Source organism: Sorex araneus, chromosome X, assembly GCF_027595985.1.
Source record: "Sorex araneus isolate mSorAra2 chromosome X, mSorAra2.pri, whole genome shotgun sequence".
NCBI lineage: Eukaryota > Metazoa > Chordata > Mammalia > Eulipotyphla > Soricidae > Sorex > Sorex araneus.
The window spans coordinates 154,672,588-154,697,375 of NC_073313.1; the positions used below are offsets into that span (position 1 = coordinate 154,672,588).

The following is a 24,788-nucleotide window of genomic DNA, read 5'->3' on the forward strand; positions in this document are numbered from 1 at the left end:
GTTTGGCCATTCGTATCTCTTCCTTGGGAAAGTTTCTGTTCATTTCTTCGCCCCATTTTCTGATGGGGTTGGATGTTTTCTTTTTTTTTTGTGGTTGAAAAGTTTATTTATTTATTTATTTATTTTAAATTCTTTTATTAATTCACCATGTGGAAAGTTACAAAGCGTTCAGGTTAAAGTCTCAGTTATACAATGCTCAAACACCCATCCCTTCACCAGTGCATATATTCCACCACCAAGAATCACGATGTACCTCCCCCCTTCCCCCCACCTCCCCAGCCCCCCACCCCGCATGTGTAACTGGTAAATTTCACTTTACTTTCACTTTACTTTGATTACATTCAATATTCAAACAAAAAAAATTCACTATTATTGATTTGGAGTTTCTCCCCCCTAAAGTCGATCTGCTGAAAAGAAAGCATTTGGTAATTTGTTTTCCATTGCTGATAATGAAGAGATATGAGGTCAGGAGGCCGCACTAGCAGCAGCATAGTTTTGGATTTCTGTATTTTAGTATTTTCGTAACTAAGTCCAGAGAAATGTCTGCCAAGAATCGCAACATTGTAAGCTTGTACCTTTCAGCTACTTTATATTCCACATATGAGTGCGATCTTTCTATGTCTGTCTCTTTCTTTCTGACTCATTTCACTCAGCATTATACTTTCCATGTTGATCCACTTATATGCAAATTTCATGACTTTATGTTTTCTGACAGCTACGTAGTATTCCATTGTGTAAATATACCAGAGTTTCTTTAGCAAATCATCTGTTTTCGGGCACGCTTGTTTTTTCCATATTGTGGCTATTGTAAATAGAGCGGCAATGAACATGGAAATGCAGATGTCATCTCTACTATACCCTTTTCCCTCTCCGGGATATATTCCCAGGAGTGGTATTGCTGGGTCAAATGGGAGCCCAATTTCTAACTTTTTGAGAATCATCCATATTGTTTTCCAAAAAAGCTGAACCAGTCGGCATTCCCACCAGCAGTGAAGGAGAGTCCCTTTCCCCCCACATCCACGCCAACACCGGTTGCTTTTGTTTTTTGGGATGTGGGCCAGTCTCTGTGGTGTGAGATGATATCTCATTGCTGTTTTGATCTGCATCTCCCTGATAATTAGTGATGTTGAGCATTTTCTCATGTGCCTCTCAGCCATTCGGATTTCTTCTTTGGAAAATTTCTGTTCATTTCATCACCCCATTTTTTGATCGGGTTGGCAGTTTTCTTCTTGTGGAGTTCAACCAGTGCATTGTATACCCTTGCTATCAACCCTTTATCGGATGGGTACTGCATAAATATCCTTTCCCATTCTGTAGATATTCTTTGTATTTTGGTCACTGTTTCTTTTGAGTTGCAGAAGCTTCTTAGTTTGAGATAGTCCCATTTATTTATCTTTGTTTTCACTTGCTTAGCCAGTGGCGTGTCAGCTTTGAAGATACCTTTGGCTTCAATGTCGTGGAGGGTTTTGCCGACCTTATCTTCAATGTACCTTAGGGATTCTGGTCTGATGTTGAGGTCTTTAATCCATTTTGATTTGATTTTTGTACATGGTGATAGATGGAGGTCTAAGCCCATTTTTTCATGTAGCTGTCCAGTTTTGCCAGCACAATTTGTTAAACATGCTTTCCTTGCTCCACTTCACATTTCTTGCTCCCTTATCAAAGACTAGATGATCATATATTTGGGGGTGTATGTCAGAGTATTCAACCCTATTCCATTGGTCTGCCGCTCTGCCTTTGTTCCAATACCATGCTGTTTTAATGACTACCGCTTTGTAGTAGAGTTGGAAGTTGGGGAGGTTGATTCCTCCCATTTTCTTTTTCCCAAGGATTGCTTTAGCTATTCGTGGGGGCTTATTGTTCCATATGAATTTCAGGAGCGCTTGCTCCATTTCTTTGAAGAATGTCAAGGGTATTCCTATAGGGATCGCATTGAATTTGTACAATGCTTTGGGGAGAATTGCCATTTTGACAATATTAATTCTCCCAATCCATGAGCAGGGGATGTCTTTCCATTTCCTCGTGTCCTCTTTTATTTCCTGAAGTAGTGTTTTATAGTTTTCATTATACAAGTCCTTTACCTCATTTGTTAAGCTGATTCCGAGGTACTTGATTTTTTTGAGGCGCAATTGTGAATGGGATTGCTTTTCTCAGGTCACTTTCTTCTCTCTCATTATTTGCATATAGGAAAACCATGGACTTTTGGGTATTGATTCTATAGCCTGCAACTTTACTATACGACTCTATTGTTTCTAGGAGTTTCTTGGTAGAGGTTTTAGGGTTCTCTAGGTATAGTATCATATCATCTGCAAATAGTGAGAGCTTGATTTCTTCCTTTCCTACCTGAATGCCCTTAATATCTTTTTCTTGCCTAATCGCTATTGCAAGTACTTCCAGTACTATATTGAACAGAAGTGGAGAGAGTGGGCATCCTTGTCTCGTCCCTGTTCTCAGAGGGAAGGCTCTTAGTTTTTCCCCATTGAGGACAATGCTTGCCATAGGCTTGTGATAAATGGCTTTGACTATATTGAGGAAGGTCCCTTCTATACCCATTTTGGCGAGTTTTTTCATCATAAACGGTTGCTGGATCTTGTCAAATGCTTTCTCTGCATCTATTGATATGATTATATGATTTTTATCTTTTCTTTTGTTGATATGATGGATTATGTTGTTTGATTTCCGGATGTTAAACCATCCTTGCATCCCCGGGATGAATCCCACTTGGTCTTGGTCATGGTGTATGATCTTTTTGATGAGTTGTTGAATTCTATTTGCTAATATTTTGTTGAGGATCTTCGCATCTGTGTTCATCAGGGATATTGGCCTGTAGTTTTCTTTTTTTTGTGGGGTCTTTGTTTGCTTTTGGTATTAGGGAGATATGAGCCTCATAGAAACTGTTTGGGAGGGTTTCTATTTCTTCAATTTCCTGGAAAAGCTTGAGAAGGACTGGTAAAAGGTCCTCTTTAAATGTTTGGAAGAACTCGCTAGTGAATCCGTCTGGACCAGGGATTTTGTTTTTGGGAAGACTTTTGATTACCATTTCAATTTCCTTGATGTTAATTGGACTATTCAGGTACTCCAGGTCTTCTTGGTTCAGCCTTGGGAGATTATAGGAGTCGAGGAATTTATCCATTTCTTCTAGGTTCTCTTGTTCCGTGGCATAGAGATTTTCAAAGTAGTCTCTGATGATCTTTTGAATTTCATTGGTTTCTGTTGTGACGTCCCCCTTTTCATTTCTGATTTGGCTTATAAGGGTTCTCTCTCTCTCTTTCTTTGTGAGTCTTGCTAGTGGTTTATCAATCTTGTTTATTTTCTTGAAGAACCAGCTCTTGGTTTCATTGATCTTTCGGATTGTCTTTTGGGTTTCCATGTCGTTAATTTCTGCTCTCAGTTTTATTATCTCTTTCCTTCTGCCTGGTTTGGGCTCCTTTTGTTGGTCCTTTTCTAACGTCTTGAGCTGTGAAGTCAAGTTATTTATGTGGGCCCTTTCTTCCTTCCTGAGATATGTTTGCAGAGCTATAAATTTTCCCCTTAAAACGGCTTTAGCTGCGTCCCACAGGTTCTAGTAGCTCGTGTCTTCATTCTCATTTGTTTCTAGGTACCTTTTGATTTCTTCCTTGATTTCCTTCCTGACCCACTCATTGTTCAATATCGAGCTATTTAATTTCCAGGTGTTTTATTTGGTTTTCTGCATCTGTCCACTATTAAGTTTTGTCTTCAGTGCATCATGGTCTGAAAAGATAGCTGGCACAATGTCTATCTTTTTGATTCTCTTGAGGTATGCTGTGTGGCCTAGCGCATGGTCTATTCTGGAAAATGTTCCATGTGCACTGGAAAAGAATGTGTATTCCTTTTTGGGGGAATATAAAGCCCTGTATAGATCTATTAGCCCTCTCTCTTCTATTTCTTCCTTCAAAGCCAGTATTTCCTTGGTGGGTTTTAATCTTCTTGATCTGTCCAGAGGAGACAGTGCGGTGTTGAAGTCTCCAACTACTATTGTGTTGCTCGAGATGTCCTTCTTAAGGTCTCTTAGCAGCTGTTGTAGGTATTTAGCTGGTCCCTCATTGGGTGCGTAGACATTTAGGAGTGTGATTTCTTCCTGATGTACACATCCCGTGATTAATAAAAAGTGGCCTTAACTTTCCCTTCTAATCTTTTTCAACCTGAAGTCTATGTTGTCCGATACTAGTAACGCCACCCCAGCTTTCTTGAGGGAGTTGTTTGCTTGCAGGATTGTTTTCCATCCTTTGACTTTGAGTCTGTGTTTGCTCTCGCTATTCAGATGTGTTTCTTGCAGGCAGCAGAATGTTGGGTTGAGTCTTTGAATCCATTTTGCCAGTCTGTGTCTCTTAATTGGTGAATTCAGACCATTGACATTAAGGGAGATTATTGTTATGGGATTTTGTGCCATCTTTGTTCAAGGGTTTGTTGTGCTTGTAGGGGTTGTTCTTGTCTTACAATAGCCCCTTTAGTGCTTCTTTTAGGTTTGGTTTTGAGTCTATGAAGTTCCTGAGCTGTTGTTTATCCCCAAAGTAGTGTATGATTCCTTCTAGTTTGAATGAGAGTTTAGCCGGATAAAGTATTCTTGGTGAAGCGTTGATTTCATTGAGTTTTTTCACTATATCCCACCATTGCCTTCGAGCTTGGAGGGTTTCCTCTGATAGATCTGCTGTGAGTCTAAGGGGTGCTCCTTTGTATGCAATTTCCTTCTTGGACCTTGCTGCTTGCAGTATTGTGTCTCTCTGAACGATGTCCATCATTGTAACTATGATATGTCTTGGGGTTTTTCTATTAGGATCTCTTTTAGCTGGCACTCTTCGGGCACCTTGAATCTGGATGCCCGCATTGTCCAGCTGTGGGAATTTTTTGCAATGATTTGTTTGACTGTGTCTTTTTCGTTGGGGTTGGTTCCCTGTGGATCTGGTAGTCCAATGATTCTAATGTTGTTCCTCTTGAAATCATCCCCTAGGACTCTGATTCTGGCTAGAGCTATTTTGAGGTCTCTTGCCATGGTTTGTTGTTGCCTGTAGGCCTCTTGCAGCTCATCTTCAAGCATACTGATTCTGTCTTCGGCTGCAGTCATCCTATTGTTGAGGGCAGCCAGAGAGTTTTTGATTTCATGTACTGAATCCTTCATTTCTTTTTGAAGGTTTTTTATTTCTGCTCTCATTTCTTCCCGTATTTTGTCGGCTGTCTGTTGTATTGTCTCTGCCAGGTCTTACTTGAAGTTGTCTATCTTTGCATTGAGTTCATTGAACATGTTGAGGATTTCAACTCTGAATTCTTTATCAGAGAGGTCAAGTTTGTAGGAAACGCCCCTTGAGGTTTCCGGACTCCTTTGATCATCCTCTGCTTGCAGTGGGGATTTTCGCTGTTTCTTCATGTTGTTGTTGTGGTATGAAAGAGGACCCTTGAAGATGAGTGTCTCTGTTTCCTTTTGTTGCGAAAAAGGATTGTGGATAGGCTCAGTTAATAGTGGTTGCCTTTTTACTTGGCGTTTGTAGAACCTGGTCTCCTACTGAGATGTTTCCTTCAATTCTTATGTGAAGTCTTGTGTTTTATTGTGCTACTGCTTGCGAATAGCTAGGATGTTAGTCTTGGATAGGATGTTGAGGAAACTATCTGCTGCCGCGTGAGCTTGGGCCGCTGGTAATGAGGCCACGCCCACTTTTCTTAGACCACGCCCCCTGCCGATTATGCCAGGCACCTTTCCCACAACCTGGCAGCGGTCAAAGTGCGGGGTGCTCAGGGCCGCGGAGCAGTCTGGGTCCGGAAGGGTGGGTCGAGGGAGTGTCACAGACCTTTGTCAGAAGACAGAATGGCGGCGGCGCTTGGGGTCGGTGTGCCGGCCACTCGGCCGGCAGTCCGCAGGGGAGGGAAGCGCGGGTGCTCCTGGATGTTTTCTTTTTGTAGAGTTCAACCAGTGCTTTATATACCATTGATATCAACCCCTTAATCCGATGGGTATTGTGTAAATATCCTTTCCCATTCTGTAGATAGTCTTTGTATTCTGGTCACTGTATCTTTTGTGGTGCAGAAGCTTTTTAGTTTAACGTAGTCCCATTTGTTGATCTCTGTTTCCACTTGGTTGGCAAGTTGCATGTCATCTTTGAAGATACTTTTATCTTCAATATCGTGGAGGCTTTTTCCGACCTTGTCTTCAATGTACCTTATGGTTTGTGGTCTGATGTTGAGGTCTTTAATCCATTTTGATCTGACTTTTGTGCATGGTGTCAGGTCGAGGTCTAAGCCCATTCTTTTGCATATGGTTGTCCAGTTGTGCCAGCACCATTTGTTAAAGAGGCTTTCCTTGCTCCACTTCACATCTCTTGCTCCCATATCAAAGATTAGATGATCATACATTTGGGGTTTTGTGTAGGGATATTCCACCCTGTTCCATTGGTCTTCAGCTCTGCCTTTGTTCCAGTACCATGCTGTTTTAATTGTTACCGCTTTGTAGTAAAGTTTGAGGTTGGGAAGGGTGGTGCCTCCCATCATCTTTTTCCCAAGAATTGTTTTAGCTATCCGTGGGCGTTTGTTGTTCCATATGAATTTTAGGATTGCTCGGTCCATTTCTTTGAAGAATGTCATGGGTATACTTATAGGGATCGCGTTGAATCTGTATAATGCCTTGTGGAGTATTGCCATTTGACGACATTGATTCTTCCTATCCATGAGCAGGGTATATGTATCCATTTCCTCATGTCCTCTTTTATTTCATGGAGTAGCGTTTTATAGTTTTCTTTGAAGAGGTCTTTTACTTCCTTGGTTAAGCTGATTCTAAGGTACTTGATTTTCTGGGGCACGATTGTAATGGAATTGCTTTTTTCATTTCCCTTTCCTCTGCCTCATTGTTTGTATATAGGAAGGCCATGGATTTTTGGGTATTGATTTTGTAGCCTGCAACTTTACTATATAAGTCTATTGTTTCTAAGAGTTTCTTTGTAGAGGCTTTAGGCTTCTCTAGATATAGTATCATATTGTCTGCAAATAGTGAGAATTTGATTTCTTCCTTTCCTATCTGGATGCCCTTAATCTCTTTTTCTTGTCCAATGGCTATCGCAAGTACTTCCAGTACTATATTGAAGAGAAGTGGTGAGAGTGGGCATCCTTGTCTTGTGCCTGATCTTAGAGGAAAGGCCCTTAGTTTTTCCCCATTGAGGATAATGCTTGCCATAGGCTTGTGGTAGATGGCTTCAACTATCTCGAGGAAAGTTCCTCCAAAACCCATTTTGGTGAGGGTTTTCATCATGAATGGATGCTGGATCTTGTCGAATGCTTTCTCTGCATCTATTGATATGATCATATGGTTTTTATCTTTAGTTTTGTTGATATGATGGATTATGTTGATTGATTTCCGAATGTTAAGCCATCCTTGCATCCCTGGGATGAATCCCACTTGGGCATAGTGTATGCGCTTCTTGATGAGTTGTTGGATCCTATTTGCTAATATTTTGTTTAGGATCTTTGTATCAGTGTTCATCAGGGATATTGGTCTATAATTTTCTTTCTTAGTGGTGTCTTTGTTTGCTTTTGGTATTAGGGAGATGTGTGCTTCATAGAAACTGTTTGGGAGAGTTCCTGTTTTTTCAATTTCCTGGAAAAACTTGAGGAGAACTTGCAAGAGGTATTCTTTAAACGTTTGGAAGAAATCGCCAATGAATCCATCTGGACCTGGGCTTTTCTTTTTGGGGAGATTTTTGATTACAGTTTCAATTTCCTTAATATTAATGGGTCTATTCAGGTATTCCAAGTCTTCTTTGTTCAGTCTTGGGAGATTGTAGGAATCAAGGAATCCATCCATTTCTTTTAGGTTCTCTTGTTTTGTGGCATATAGGCTTTCGAATTAGTCTCTGACGATCTTTTGAATTTCATTGATATCTGTTGTGATATCCCCCTTTTCATTCCTTATTCGATTTATTAGGCTTCTCTCTCTCTCACTTTCTTTTTGAGATTTGCTAGTGGTTTGTCAAACTTGTTTATTTTCTCAAAGAACCAGCTCTTGGTTTCATTGACCTTTCGGATTGTTTTCTGGGTCTTGTGTCTTCATTCTCATTTGTTTCAAGGTATCTCTTGATTTCTTCCTTGATCTCTTTCCTGACCCACTTATTGTTCAACATTGAGCTGTTTAATTTCCAGGTGTTTGCTTTGATTCTCTGCGTCTGTATGTGATTAGCTTCTATCTTCAGTGCACCGTGGTCTGAGAAGATAGTTGATACAATTTCTATTTTTCTGATTTTATTGAGGTATGTTTTGTGTCCCAGTACATGGTCTATTTTGGAGAATGTTCCATGTGCACTGGAAAAGAATGTGTATTCATTCTTTTTGGGGTGTACAGCCCTGTGTAGGTCTATTATGCCTCTCTCTTCTATTTCTTCCTTCAGAGTCCATGTTTCCTTGCTGAGTTTTGTTCTTGTCGATCTATCTAGAGGTGATAGGGAACTGTTGAAGTCTCTGACTACTATTGTGCTGTTAGTGATGTCCTCCTTAAAGTCTGTTAGGAGTTGTTTTAAGTATTTAGCCGGTCTCTCATTAGGTGCATATACGTTTAAGAGTGTTATTTCTTCCTGTTGCACATATCCATTGATAAATAGGAAGTGACCTTGGTGGTCCCTCCTAATCTTTTTCAACCTGAAATCTATGTTGTCGGATACTAGTATTGCCACCCCAGCTTTTTTGAGGGAGTTGTTTGCTTGCAGGATTGCTTTCCCTCCTTTGACTTTGAGTCTGTATTTGCACTGACTGTTCAGGTGTGTTTCTTGCAGGCAGCAGAATGTTGGGTTTAGTTTTCGAATCCATTTTGCCACTCTGTGTCTCTTAATTGGTGCATTTAGGCCATTGACGTTGAGAGAGATTATTGTCGTGGGGTTTTATGTCATCTTTCTGTGGGGTTTGTTGTTCTTGTGGGGTTCTTCCTTGACTTACAATAGCCCCTTTAGTCCTTCTTTTAAGTTTGGTTTTGAATCTATGAAGTTCCTGAGCTGTTGTTTATCTGAGAAATAGTGTATGGTTCCTTTGAGTTTGAGTGAGAGTTTAGCTGGATAAAGTATTCTTGGTGAGGCGTTCATTTGGTTGAGTTTTTTCACTATGTCCCACCATTGTCTCCGGGCTCGGAGGGTTTCCTCTGATAGGTCTGCTGTAAATCTGAGTGGTGCTCCTTTGTATGTGGTATCCTTCTTTGACCTTGCTGCTTGCAGAATTGTGTCTCAATCCATTGCGTCTGTCATTTTGACTATAATATGCCTTGGAGTCTTTTTATTTGGGTCTCTTTTTGCTGGTACTCTTCGGACTCCTTAGATCTTGATGCCTGCCTCCTCCAGCTCTGGGAAGTTCTTGGCAATGATGTCTTTGACTGTGTTTTATTTTCATTGGGATTACTTCCCTGTGCTTCTGGTACTCCAATGATTCTTATGTTGTTCCTCTTGAAGTCATCCCCAAGGACTCTGATTCTCTTATAGCCATTTTGAGGTCTTTTGCCATTATTTTTTGTTGTCTCTAAGCTTTCTGCAGCTCATCTTCAAGGTCACTGATTCTGTATTCAGCTGTAGTCATTCTACTGTTGAGGGCACCTACTGAGATTTTTAATTCATCTACGGACTCCTTTATTTGTGTGACTTCTCTTCGTAGCTTTGTGACATCTGTTAGCTTTGAAATTTCTGATCTCATTTCTTCTTGCATTTTCTTGGTTTACCGTTCCAAAGCATCGTTCATCTCCTCCCTTAATTTTATGTCTGTTCCATGGTTGCTTTGAGTACATAGACTCTCTTCAAGATTTCTTCTCTGAGTTCTTTCTCTGAGAGGTCCAGTATGTGGGTGGACCCTTTGGAGATTTCTGGAATCTTTTCTTCATCTTGTCTTCGTGGAGGGGATTTTCGCTGTTTCTTCATATTGTTGTGGAAGTCTAGAGTTGTAGCCTTCTAGTTGTCTATCCCTATTCGCTCTTTCTCTGGCGGTAGGGGGGTGGGGATTCTGTTGGTGTTAAGTTGATGTTGGAGGCTTCGTTCCAATTAAAGAATACTTCCTTATTCTCAGACTCTCCTCTTGGTTTATTTAGGGCCTTTAGTGATGATTTAAAGCTATGCTGTCGTTATGAGGAGTTTGTGGAGATTCTATTGTCCACTGATAGCTTTTGTGAAGTTCAACTCAGCTAAAGGACTATTTTTGTGAAAAATGATTTAGATGGCCAGGGTGATTTTCAAAGAAACAGGTTATGGAATATGTAATGTAAGAAAAATTAAAACTGTGGCCGCGTAAGCGGCCGCCGCTCTGGCAAGTGGCCATACCCCCTTTTGAGGCCACGCCCCCTGCGCTACAGACCACGCCCCCAGTAATCTCTTGGGGGACAGGGCAGGCTAGGCGGGTGGGAGAGTGCCCCTTGGGTCTGTAGGCGGAGTCCCGATCCTGTTTGTCAGTACCTGATTGGGAATTCGGCGTTACAGAGGAGCAGAGGCGTGTCCACGCAGCACAGGCAGTTCAGGGGTTCTAGGGGAGCCCCCCACAGCCCGGGAACCGATGGGAGAGTGCCCCTCCTGAAATTATTTTTCTGAAGGCAGCTTGAAGGAGTAAAATGTTCAACTTCATCCAAGCCAGTCAGGACACATTGGAAATCTCGCCCATTTTCATGGGTCCCATGTTCCTGTCCATAGTACTGTACAGTCTACATGGGCTCACCCTGATAGCTCAGTCCAGACCCAACACAAAGCATTTCATAAAAAATTGATCCAAGGAGGAAAAATGGGCCCAGTGTCCTCACATCTTTCTCTTCTGTGTGTTTATGTATGACATGTTTTTCCCATGGATGAAAGCATCCCCATACTTATTCTTCAGCTGGCCTCTCACATACTCCTCTGTCTGCTCCAAGGCAATAATCATCTAACCATCCAGGCAAGCCAGGACCCCTCAATAGGGGACCACTCCAGGACTTAATTTGACTACAACTGATTGTTCGATCATATGTTTTAAGAAGTCACTGGGGATTTGCTTCCATACACTCATCTTACGGGTCCTGATCAGAAATCCACAGATGTGCCAGAGTTAAGGCTAGAGTATGGTCCTGTTTGTGGGTGAAGCTGCGCTGACTCCATTCATGGGGGCTTAGGGTCAGTTGCACTCAGGGGCTAAATCCCATTGAGCAAGATTCTTCCTCATGACTGGCTCCCAGGACCCACATTCCCCCTCTTCTCTTAACCCTCACAGCATCCTAGCTTCAGGCCTGTACACCCAGGGCTGGTCCCGGCAAAGGCCATGTATGACTGTTGAAGACACAGTGTGAGGAAGCCAGACCTGAGAGTCAGACTCCCTGAGGAGAGGCGGCTGGTCCCATGGCTCAGGGTATCTCCCTGTGGGTGCCAGAAGCCCGTGTCAGGACTCATCCAGTGCTGCTCTAGTGGCACCAAGATTCATTGAGGATGGGATGGGGGTTCCCATGGGACCTGCCTCTTGTCTCACTGAGGAGGGTTCAGAGCTATCTTACCTATATATTCATTGCAGTCGTTCACAATAGCCAAAATATGGAAACAACCCGAGTGCCCTAAAACACATGACTGGTTAAAGAAACTTTGGTACATCTACACAATGGAATATTATGCAGCTGTTAGGAGAGATGAAGTCATGAAACTTGCTTATATATGGATAGACATGGAGAGTATCACGCTAATTGAAATGAGTCAGAAAGAGAGGGACAGACATAGAGGGACTGCACTCATTTGTGGAGTGTAGGGTAGCATCACATGAGGCTGACACCCAAGCACGGTAGATACAAGGGCCAGGGGGGTTGCCCCATAGCTGGAAGACTGCTTCATGAGCAGAGGGGAGAAGGCAGATAGAATAGAGAAGGGATCACTAAGAAAATGATAGCTAGAAGAACCAGTTGGGATGGGAGATGCATGCAAAGGGTAGATAATGGACCAAACATGATTACCACTCAGTGTCTGTGTTGCAAGCTATAATGCCCCAAACTAGAGAGAGAGTATGGGGAATATTAATTGCCTTAGAGGCAAGGGGAGGGTGGGAAAGGGGGGTATACCAGGGATATTGGTGGTTGGGGATATGCACTTGTGGAGGGATGGTTGTTTGATCATTGTAAGATTGTAACTCAAACATGAAAGCTTGTAACTATCTCACAGTGATTAAATAAATTTTTTTTAAAAGGAAGGGTCAGAGCTACACCTATCACAGGACCTGGTTTCTCCACTACAATGGCCAAGCTGTGCAGAGGAAATGGGAAACCTTGAATGTCCATCTGGAGAGTGGATGATGGGACAAAGGTCAACCCATTCCAGAGAGCAGGACTCCCAGGTGCAGGATGAGCAGCTAGATGCTGCCTGGGTGCAGGTCTGAGGGGAAAAGTCTGAAGGGACAGAGTGTGTGTCTGAGAGCAGAGGGCCAGGACAAGAACACAGCTGAGTACAGGTTATTGTTTCACTTTGTGAAGTGACTCTTCCCAGAGGGAGAATTAAAATCCTTACAGGGTGATTTACTTTATGCAAGAGACTAATGGGCTTCTCAGCAGAGTTATGGTTCCAGCCAGCCTGGGAGGACAGTCTGCCCAATCAGGAACAGACAGAAGAGGCATGATGAGACCCTGGGTCTGCACCTGACTCAGCCACCCTCCACCGCCTCACAACACGGAGTTGGTTTTGGACCAGCAGGATGAGTCTCAACACAAAGCCCAGGGCAAGCTGTTGCCACGCAGAAGTTGAGGGGTTTGAATGCTGTTTCACATACCTGCACCTCACGCCCCTCTTCCTGTCTGAAGTGGGAGTGCCCACTCTGCTCGGCCCATCCATCTGGGGCGAGTGCAGTAGAGCGAGGGCGACAGAGAGTGGAGCAGGGAGACTGCAGGGCCACAGACACAATCTCCTTGTTCTGGGAACGAGAGGCCTGACCCGGGAGGGTGACCGGTCACAAGAGGTCCTGGTTCCTGCCCTGCTCTGGTGCTTCCGGAAGCCGCAGCAAAGCAGAACTCCTCATGCAGACAGAGGGGTGCAGAGAAAACAGAGGGCGACCGGGGTCTCCAGCGGGGCAGAGGAGAGAAGGAAAGCACAGGGGAGACGGCGCCTCAGCTGAGCCCCAGTACCCAGCGTCCTCACCTTGGTCCCTCAGGGAAGTTCCAAAGGGAGAGGAGTGAGGGAAGGACACAGGAAGAGCGGGCGAGAGAGGGGGGTAGGGAGGGAGAGGGAGAGATGTAGGAGAGGAGGGTAGAAGTGGGGGGCAGCCGGTACCTAGCGCAGGAACCCTGGAAGGTTCTGAACCACCCACTCCGCAGATACCATCCCTAAGGAGCTATTTCCGGGTCAGGGGCAAAGGTCGGGGAAGCCCGGCCCCCACACGCCCCTTCCCCTCCTTCCGAGGGACCCTCTCTGGGCCCGTTGTCCCTGGACAACAAGAGTCGAGTGCAGCCGCTGGATGGCTCAGCAGGAACCTTCCGCTTGGGCCTGTCCCAGGGCTCCCTGTGTCCACACTGGGGCCACGGGGCCGTGTGGGCAGCTCTGCCCGTGGCCTCCTCCCACCGAGCCCAGCGCCCCTTCCCGTGTCCACGTGGAGGCCGGTTAGCGCCTGAGGGCATGATTGACCCGCAGCAGGGGCTGGGCCGACCCCGTGGGTCCGAGAGGAACGGCCCCCACTGACCAGTCCGTCAGGGTCCCGCAGACAGACTGACGGTGAGTCCCGCACACAGACACACACGTGCGGTCCTAGGTCCGGGGGCCTTCAGGAACTCGGATCCCACGACCCCCGGGGAGAAGGTCTCCCCATACGCACAGCTTCCTACGGGGACCAGGACAGGAGCAGAGGGAAGGTCAGCACTGACGCCAGCTTCTTTCATCAATAGTACAATCAATATTCACCAACTTGGAAGTTACAGTGTTTCCTAAAATGATTCAAAGTTTCGGAAACTGCGTTTATGCCAAACCCATAGTCACAGGCTGTCTGATCCTGGGTCAGGGCCCTGGGGACAGGGCAGCGCTGGTGCAGAGTGTCGAGGGAGAGAGTATGAGAGAGGGTCCTGTGAGGGGCATCTGTGTGAGAGGAGAGGAGGCAGCTGTAGTCTGATCCCCCACACAAATACCGAGGTGGCAATTTTTACAAATTTTCTTGATGAATTTTCTCAACAATACTGAGATGCACTGTACTAGAGCCTCACGACTGTACAGCACTTCCCCCAGTAATGATGCCTTAAGATCAAGGTTACGCAGGAGGAAGGGAGAGGTATAAGGGGCTACATCTGCTGCCTCCTACTGATAACAGAAAGCTTTTGTGAGAGTCGAAACAAGAACACTGACAATGCCCAGTTCCTTCACACCAGGCCATACCAGAAAAGAGACTGTGGCCGCTTTGATAACGCATCGTCTTCTCCTCTCTCCTTATCTAATGGCAGGGTTCTGTATGGAATATGGAGTCACCAATATGCCCATAGGGGAAGGGTTTCACAATCTCTGTAGCAGGTGGCCTTGCCAACACCTGGATTTTATCTAGAGAAAATTTTTGCTGATGCAATGAATTTACAAGAAATATTGGCAAATCAAGTATTTATATATATATAAATTAAAAGGTGATATTGAGTCTTCTTTCTGAGACTATGTAAAAGTAAAGCAATAAATAATAAATAATTCACTCAAATAAAAATAGTAAAAGGCATCAAATTAAAAGAGGATTTAAGTCTTAAAGACTTTAATATGAACAAAAATATATTAAATGTTTTAAATTAATAAAGACTTTAAAAAACAGGCATGAGTCTGACACATATGCCAACAATTTGTTCTATAATGCTAGTAGTAGGATTAATATAAGTAAGTAAAGAAGAAATGAATATGATATACTTAATAAAGTTTTATGCCACATATGATTTGAACTCTGACTTTTTCAGTCATACACAATAGAATTATTTATTTATTTATTTATTTGGGGGGTTGGGTCACACCCGGTGATGCACAGGGGTTACTCCTGGCTTTTGCACTCAGGAATTACTCCTGGCAGTGCTCGGGGGACCATATGGGATGCTGGGAATTGAACCTGGGTAGGCCGCGTACAAGCCCTACCCTCTTTGCTATTGCTCCAGCCCCGACAACAGAATTATTTAAAGACTTTTTTTAGAGAAATACAAGGGAAGAGAAAGAGAAAGCCGTGTTCATGAGACATATAGGCTTCTCAACATGGGAAAAATCCTTGAGTTCTGATTTCCAGTCAGACATGTTAGAAGTCTGGAAACATCTTCCCATTGAGCACACGTGAAAACATGAACATTTGAAATTCAGAGATAAATTTTCTGCCTCTCTGTGAATACTAGGAAAAGGGAGATGGAGATAGAATTAAAATAGTCTTATCTAAAGAAATTTACTTGCAGAAATAGAAGGGGGTAAAGTGAGAGAGAGGGGGTGGGGAGAGAGGGGGGGGCAGGGAGAGAGAGAGATGGCACAGGATTGACAAAGACAACCCAAATACAGAATGTTGTCCTCATCATGTGAGCCATCCTCCTCCTTTATTGATCCCTAGGATCCTATATGGGTTCTCTCTCTCTCTCTCTCTCTCTCTCTCTCTCTCTCTCTCTCTCTCTTCTCTCACTCCTCCTTCTCTCTCACCTGTGGGGTCTATGGATTGCAATACAGACACTGAAAGGTAATCATGTATATCCGTTTTCCTAGTTTTGACACTCAGTTTTTGTCCAGCTAGGGCTGAGACTCTAGTAACTTCTGGCAGCCACAAAGCCTGTGGTGTTTTCTCAGTGGGACTGGGAGGGCCAGAGGTTGGTTGGCAGGTATAACTGAGTTCTGGTGCTGACTGGCCCTCACTGAAAGATATGTGACATGCCCTGGGAAACAGGCTTTAAATAATACCATGAGGCTATAGAAATTAACCTGTGGATTTCAGGAATATAAACTCTCAGTCTAATAGGACTGAATTGAGAGCTCAGAATAAATCCTGAGATTTTACAGTGAATCTTTAGAAAGGATCCCATCCTATGGCGTGAAACAAGAAAAATTTCTTCAACAAATGGTGTTGCGAAAACAGCACCACAAGAAAACAACTATAAAAAATAGAATTGAATCTATATATCACACCAGATACAGAATTTAATGAGTAGTGGACTTATGATTCAACTTTGATAGCAGAATCCTCAAAATACACGGAGAAATATCTTGGCCAGTATCTCCATGACACTGATCTTAGAGGGCTCATCTGTAGTTTCACTCCATTGTCAGAGATGAGATAAACTAAAACAAATAAATTGAAATAAATCAATTAAAAGATTTTAATGGCAACATAAACATTGTAGCACTGTATCACTGTTGTTCTGTTGTTCATCGATCTGCTCGAGCGGGCACCCGTACCGTCTCCATTGTGAGACTTGTTACTGTTTTGGCATATCAGACATGACACGGGTAGGTTGTCAGGCTCTGCCATGCAGGTGGGATACTCTCAGTAGCTTGCTGGGCTCTCTGAGAGGGTTGGAGGAATCAACCTCAGGATGGCCACGTGCAAGCAAACGCCCTACCCACTGTGCTATCACTCCATGATGTGAAGTCATTTACATCATGACAATGTACATGACATTAAAACGAGGGTACCGTACTGACCGGGAGAAATCTAATATCTATCTTAAACCTAATATCTAAGATATACATAGCATTCACCAAGATCAACATCAGAACAAATCATCCATGATAATGTGGTTTTGGGGGGGGAAAAAGATATTACTCTAAAGCAACATTCCTAGCGCTATAGGCATATTAAAAGTTGTTTGTTCAACATTATTATGAATGAAATGTTAATATAAAGGACAATGAAGGTAATCTCTCCCAAGTGAGAGACATGATCTTACATCAAAAATACTGGAGACAACCAGTGTTGGGACATTGTGTCAAAGGAAATACTTTCTGTTTGTGAGAACCTACCTATGAAAAACACTATGAGATTTCTATTAAAAAAATAAAATTTCCAAGTTACTTGTTTCATTTGCGTCACTTGTCATCCCGTTGATCTTCGGTTTGCTCAATCGGGCGCCAGTAACGTCTCCACTTGTCCCTGTTGCATGCCAGTGTAGCCCAATGATATCTGCAGAATCCAGGGACAGGAAGAGCCTCAAATTGTTCATTCAGGGTTTTGACGAAGAAGTCTGACCATCTCTGTGGGTGGTCATGCGGTCTTTTGACTTCCCGTGGAATCCAGTCAGTAGCAGCTCTAGTCCAGCGGTCATCTCTGAATCACATTACATGTTTGGCCCATCTGATTTTCGACACCTTGGCAAATGAGAGCATCCCTGATTCTTGACCATCAACAAAGGTCGGAAATCCGGATTCCTTCTCTCACTTGAGTGAAACGTGATAGTCCTAACATAGCTCTTCCGATTCCTCTTCGGGATACCTGAGTAGCGTTCTCATCCTGTTTGCGTAAGGCCCAGGTCTCTGAGGCGTATGTTAGTACAGGACAAATGGTGGAGTCGAAAAGATGTGCCCGGAGCCAGAGGTTGTTCATCCTCTTAACCACTTCTTCATTGCTCTTGAAGGCATTTCACGCTGCTCTTGTCCTCCTGCGCAGTTCTGGCTCCAATGTCATTCCTCATGTTGAGTTCTCGACCCAGGTACACATAGTTGCTGCATTAGGAGATGTTCATTCCATTGAGAGCAAATGGAATGTCTAGGACTAGTTCATTTTTCATGGACATTGTTTTCCTAAGATTCAGCTAGAGGCAGTCCGACTTTTCCACACTCGCGGTTGAAGTGGGCCAGCATTTGTGCTGCTTGGCTAATGTTTGGTGTTATGAGAATGATGTCATCAGTGAAGTGGAGGTAATGTAGTTGCCGACCATCTATCTTCACTCCCATTCCTTCCCATTCCAGTCATCGCATGATGTTATCAAGGGTGGCACTGAAGAGTTTCGGTGAAATGGTATTGCACTGCTGAACCCCTCTCTTTACATCAATGATCACTTCTTTGTAGAATGGTGAGATCCTGGTGATGAATCCATAAGACAGCTCGCAGTGGATCCAAGTTACTAGTGATACTATTTTTGGTAACTTCATCTAAGCATGAAACCAGTCATTTGAGAAAATATATGCCAACTTATGTTCATTGCAGCATATACTTTAGTTGGAAGGGCATGGAAACAAAACTAATTCTTAATGAGAGCTTCATGGAGAAGTGGTGGTGTATATACACAACGGTGTTGGGGTGGACTGAGCTATCAGGGCGATTCCACAGACTGTACTACAGACAGGAACATTTCCCCCCTTCAAGCTGCCTTCAGAAAATAATTTCAGTATATTGAAAAGAGCAGTTTCCCTTCTCTTACAGAAGCCTGGCTGGTCTTTGACATGCAGATCTCAGGTGTTAGCCAGGCCTGACATTTGATATTGTAAATTGTAGGCTCTGGCCCAGCCTAGTCTCTGGGGATGTAGATTTCAGGTGCTGCCTAGTTTTGTAATCGACATGTAGATTTCATGTGGCAGCCCAGCCTTGTCTTTGGGATATAATTCCAAGTGCTTTTAGCCCAAGAATGGTTTCGGTTTTGGTTTTGTATCTTCTTTCTTTCCAGAAGCCAATACACTGGCCTGCAGATGCAAGGAAATAATTCATATTCTACTGTGTCAATGTTCTTCCTGTAACTTCTTTTGATGACTTTGGTGACATCAGTGTATTGCACCCTTTAGAGGTACTATGATCAATAAAAGGAGATCCATGGGGCTCTCTGCCTTTGCCAAGAGCCAGAGAGAGCCTTGGACCTCCATGAGACAAATTTCTTCTGCGTTCCTTATCTCAGCGCCTCCAACCGCACGAATATTCACACAACACAACGGGATACTGTGCAGTTATATGAAAAGACAAAATATTAATATTTTCTGGACCATGGAAGGAAACAGAGAATATCAAATTAAGAGAGTTTGTCAGAGGGAGAAGGAAAAATATAAACAATCTAATTCATCTGTGGTACATAGAGAACAAAGCGTCAGGATGGACAGGATCCATTGATAATGGTCCTGCATCCTAGCTACACTCTGGGGTTCCCGAGAGGAGTCGGGTGAGGGCTCAGATCCCTGGGAAGAAGAGGCTGAGTACAGGGGCACAGCAAAGTGTTGGGGTCTGTGGGGATTTGGTACTGGGAGAAGTGCACGGAGTTTGTGACTCACAAACTCGAACACTCAGACTATTTTCATCGTATTTCCTCAGTACAATAATGAAGGTAATGGGGGAAACCCCTCCTTTCTGTGAAAGAAAGAATGAACTTTGTATAAAAAAAAATCAACCACACCTTACCTAAAGGAATAGAAAAGTGTCTAGTGCACTGTGGAACTAGAAGAGGGATAAATGAATTTGTACTAGAAGAGGATATAACAACTAAAAAGTTTGTACTTGCTTTTCAAAATCTGGCTTACATATTATAATAAAAAAGAAAAAAATTCATAAGTTTGTAACTGTACATCACAGTGATTCTCTAATAAAAAATTGAAGAATAAATAAAATAATTCCCCCAAGACATGGAAAAGCATAGTAACGTAATGAAGAATAAAGAAAAGAAAGCGACCCATATACAGCCCCTCTCATGCTGCACATAGGCACAGCCCTGTAGCTTGGGAGCAGAGCGCCCCCTGGTGGTCACACGCACCCCGGCAGCTCCCCTGTCTCCCTCAGCAGGTTTGTGTCTGGGTTCACAGGGACTTGCCCTCACTGTGTGTCTTGCACAATAATACACGGTTGTGTCCGCAGTTACTGCATTGCTCAGTTTTAGGTAAACTTGGTTCTTGGAGGTGTCCCTGGATATGCTGACTCGGACTGAAGACTCGGTTATAATATTTGTTTCCAGAACTATCTATAAAACCAATCCATTCCAGACCATTTCCAGGTGACTGGCGGACCCAGTTCACATGATTGCTGGTTAGAGAGAATCCAGAGCCTGAGCAGGTGAGGGACAGCGTCTGCGAGGGTGTCACCAGGCCTGGTCCTGACTCCTGCAGCTGTATCTGTGACATGACACCTAGGGACATAGACCCACAGTGAGTCACGGCCTCAGAGGCCCCATGCCCACCGTGGAGCTTCTGTCCAGGGGATACTCACATCTGGGAGATGCCGCCAGAAGGAGGAGGAACCAGTGCTCATGCACGTTCCTGCCCAGGAGGTCCATGATCTCAGACACTGTGTCAGGGGGAGAGGGAGCCCGAGTTGGGGTGAGTGTGAACGTGGTTGTAATCCTGGGTCCTGAGTGCAGATTTGCATGGGGGAGCCTCTGTAGAAAAAGGAGGGGACCCGGGGGAGGCTGGTGTGTGGGCTCCCTGGGAGGAGGTGCTGACTGTTCTCAGAGCACTCAGGCCTGTCCCCGGGGCCCTGTCAGAGCCAGGTCTCTTCCTCCAGCACAGGAAACGTGCTGAGGAGCTCTCAGGAAACAGGAGTTGCTGAGGGGGAAATGGCAGGTGGGGGGGACAGTCCCCGTGTCCCTGGTCACTGATGACCTAACCCAGCTCCCCAGGGCCTCTACCCTGTAGACAGGCTCCTGCCCCTCTGTGTCCCTGTGTGGTGGCTCCTGTTCTCCCACTGTGAATGCAAATCCTGTGATCTAAGACACAGTGTCATTGTCCCAGTGAAATTCACACAGGGCAAGAACAATACAGTATTATTCAAATTTCTCAGTATTTATTTACTCACTTACCTTGTGAGTGAAACTCTCACATTTAAATATAGTCATAAGGGTAGATCTTTTCATTGTCACTGATGGTGCTGAAGCAGATATTCAGGCAAGTTTTGAAGGAAGCCCCTGGCAATGAATACCTGGGACATAATTCAAAAGTGCTTAAAACCCACCGGAGGCCTGAGAAGACTTTGATAAGCACCAGCAGAAACTGTACAGAGAGAAGTCCCAGAGTGAACACAAGCCAGACAAAGAGTATCAAAGAATAACTATGAAAGTCCCTGTCTCGCCTTCTTGACAACGACAAACAACAGTCTCTTCCCTGGCTGAAAGGGCCACGTGGGGCTGGTTGTGAGAAGTGGATATAGGTTGCAGGAGACAAGGGAGTGTGCGGGCATGGAGCCAACCCATGCTGCCCGCACACAAGCTGCCCGCATCTCCCTTCTTGAGACATGACCCTCAATTCTCTCTGCCTCTCCAGAAGCGTGTGTTCCACATGCACGTGACTCTCTCTTTTCCTCTCTCTCTGACTCTTAGTCTCTCTCTCTTTCTTTATCTGTATGTTTCTGTATCTTTTTTCTCTATCTCTCTGTCTCACTACTGTCTCTCCCTCCTCTCCCTCAAGTTTTCTAAATAAAACCATTTTGCTTCAAGCTTTTCTCCTATTGAAATTCTTCATTGTGAGAAAGACACACACCCATAGAGCTCGGAGAAGGTCTAGGAGTGTATTTTTCCTTCCTGCGAAGAGCAATTCTCTCCCAGGGTCATAGAGGTGGACAGAGATAGCAGTGGATCTTTCTCCTGGCTTACATGCTGCTGTCTCGATCTTCCTCTACTTCACAGTTGTCACCTGGGGACCCTCTCCAGCAACTCATTATTGTTGGGACAAGGAAGATGCTTCTGCCTCTGTGCCGTGGTTCCGGCTGTGGGTGGCCTGGTCAGAGGTACTTAATTCTGCTCAATTCCGCAGACAGCTCAGAGTCCAGCAGGTCGCCTTGTGCCTCAGGACGCTCTTCACGGGTTGATCACTGAGAGATCCCGACCATGAAGGGACTGATGGCAGAGCTAGTGGACGGTCCTCAGCTCTCAGTCTCTTAGCTCGGGATCTGGACTCAATGCACAGACTCACACTGTACAGGGTACTTGACCTGCTCTCCGGGTCACCAGCACTGATTTATCACCTCAGTGAACAGGGTTTCCACAGCACCCTGGAGAGACCTGCATGGTTCCTGTCCTAACCCTCAGAGAGACCGGATGCAAATTGGGGGAGTCAGCTTGCAGAGGGGATGTGTGAGTGACCAGCCCCCTGTCCTTGACTGTGTCTCTCCATGGACATCATGGGGTGGCCCCCTCGATTCGCCCTATACCACGAGGTGTGGGCTGTCGAGGGCTCCCGGGCTCAGCAGCCATGGGTGGCCTCCTTGAGCCTGAGTCCCTGTGTGCAGGGCATATGGGTGAGCAGGGTGAAGCCTCACTAGACCACGTGGGAGTCACATGTCTGCAGGTCCATGGGGGTAGATACCAGAGATGGACGTTAGAAATTAATAGAGACTCAGCAGGGAGAGTGAGCAGGAGTCCAGCCACAGGACCTCAGGGTCAGCACAGACTGGGGGAGAATTTGAGGAGGGCAGAGGTCGTGTGGGGTGGATTCCACCTCACCTGAGGGACAGGCCACAGGAGGGGACAGTGTGGTAGAGGCAGCGCTGGTAGCTGAAGTTGGGGGTGACCTGCCCGGTGTGTTCTCGTGTCCTGTCTGCAGCAGGGCCGGTGTGTGGACAGTGAATGCCCTCTGGGTAGCAGAGCCCACTCTGCGAGTCTGCTGGGCTCCTGTGTGGGTGTTCCCCACATCAGGGACAGTCAGAGCCACAGGCGTGTCTTTGCAGAAAATGGGACACCACATCCAGAAACTTCCTTCACCTCAAGGACTTCTCCCGCACTCCTGAGTTCACATGCTGGGGCCCTATTCCCTCTCGACAGAGGCACAGACTCTCTTCATGCTCGAGGCTGAGTGTCAGAATAAAGAACGCCAAAGAGCGTCTTACAAATGATCCAGTTCCACAAGAATTTTATTGCCAGAAACTTGTTTCCAGCACTTTATATCCATTACAACATCTCTCACAGTGAAAATATACCTGAGATTTCATTCATCGTTTTTCTCTAAACTGCCCAATAGAGTTCCGGGGTTTCTCTTTTTCATCCTGCTAATCCTCAGCATGACTTCAACTCTGAACCATAAATGTTGCAGACAGAAATGTCTGTAGAAGCACAGCTATGCAGTGGGTCTCTGGGACTTGTCCATTTGCTCCATCCTTATAGTTTATTTATGTTCTGTCTGAGATTTCCTTTTAGTGCCCTTCAGATGCTGTATCAGTGTCAATGCTGGTGAGTATTGAATGATCCCGTTTTTATGTAGGGTTATTATGTGAGTTATTATAGCAGAGTCTCCTGACCACATGCCTGGCTGTCTTCCCCGGGACCCCTCGGAGGTGATGGGCTCCAGCTTCCCTCTCTGCCCCGAGCAGAGCTCCCGGCAGCCGAAGACCACTGGAACCTAGCCACAGCCATGCTCAAGGCCCCTCTCCACACGTTCGGACAGGCCTCACGCATGAAGATATGGCTAGAGGAACCCAGGTGTGTGTAATTCCATCAACGGCCAACATCCAGAGACTTAAACGCAAGCGATATCTTATAACCTGCTTTTCCTTCTGGGAGAAACTTGCAAGCTACTGAGAGCTTCCTGCCCACATGGGACAGCCTTGCAAGCTTCCCATGGTGTATCTATATGCCAAAGCCAGTAACCAGCTGAATCTCATTCCCCTGACACTAAAAGAGCCTCCAATGCGGCATCGTTGGGGAGGCCGAGAAGAGAGAGGCTTCTAAGATCTCAGGGATAGGACGAATGTAGAGGTTACTGAGACTGCTTGAACCACTCGACGATCAACGGGATTTCGTGATTATGGGAGTATTTAAGACAAGATATCAAAATCAACAAGCTGTCAAGTTGGTGGGGCTCAAGGCGAAGAACACACACATTGCACGGATTGGCTTTGACAGCAGGGGTGGGTACTTCCTCAGTGCAGGGAACCCAGGGAGAGGTTACGGCACGGAGGCAGGAAGAAGTCAGGGGCCATCCATGCACCGGATGCTAAAAGAGGCCAGCGTCAGTATTATGGATTCAGAGGGGCGTGCTATGAGCTCAGGAGCCAGGCAGGGGGGCTTCCTCGGTCAAGGGGAGCCAAGGAGATGGGATGACCAAGGGGAAATGTGATGGGTCTACAAGTGAAGTTGAGGACAGGATGCGAAAACAAACATTTCCCCCACCCGGCCTCTTCCACGGGTTCAACTCCAAGTTCCACTTGGCCAGTGGGGATGAGGTGAGAAAACTCGGGCCTCAGAGAAGGTCTTGTTAGGCTATGCAAGGCGCTACAGTAAAAGACAAGGAACATGGAAAAAATACTCCCAGGAGGGGATATGAGGTGGGGATATGAGATTCTCCCAGTGTCTGTGACTCCCTGTGACTCTGAGAGGCACCATAAAACCCCTTCTGAGCACAGTCTACAGAGCACTGAGCAGTCTGAGGTCTAAGGTCACGGCCCTGAGTGACTGTAGGAGACACAGTGTGAGGAACACAGAGAGAGCCATACTCCCTGAGGAGAGGCGGCTGGTCCCATGGTTCAGGGTGTCTCACTGTGAGCACTGGAAGCCTGTGTCAGGACTCATCCAGGGCTCCTGTGGTGGCCGAAAGACTTCCTGAGGGTGGGTGGGAGTTCCCATGGGACCTGCCTCTTCTCTCTCTCTCTCTCTCTCTCTCTCTCTCTCTCTCTCTCTCTCTCTCTCTCTCTCTGAGGAGGGGTCAGAGCTGCACATGGTACAGGAAACAGTTTGTCCACTACAATGGCTGAGGGGTATAGAGGGAATGGAAAATGTTGAATATCCATCTGGAGAGTGGATGAGGGAACAAAGGTTAACCCATACCAGATATCAGGAATCCCAAGTGTGAGTTACTGGGGCAAGGGTCAGAGGGTAGTGGTCGGTGGGGGAGAGTGTGTCTGAGAGCAGAAGGAAGGAGCCCAGCACACAGCTGAGTGGATGCCAATGATTCACTTTGGGGAAGTGACTCTTCACGGGGGGGGCGGGGATGCTGAAAAGCTTTGCAAGGTCAATTTAGTTT

The 24,788-nt window shown here is 45.3% G+C and overlaps 1 protein-coding gene across 1 annotated transcript; it reads right to left on the reverse strand.

Moving 5' to 3' along the window:
- Positions 1-10,749: 10,749 nt before the first annotated feature.
- On the reverse strand, positions 10,750-10,995 carry LOC129400098 (U6 snRNA-associated Sm-like protein LSm6). Its single transcript, XM_055123135.1, is given in 1 exon segment — positions 10,750-10,995. A coding segment is annotated over 1 exon segment (246 nt).
- Positions 10,996-24,788: the final 13,793 nt, after the last annotated feature.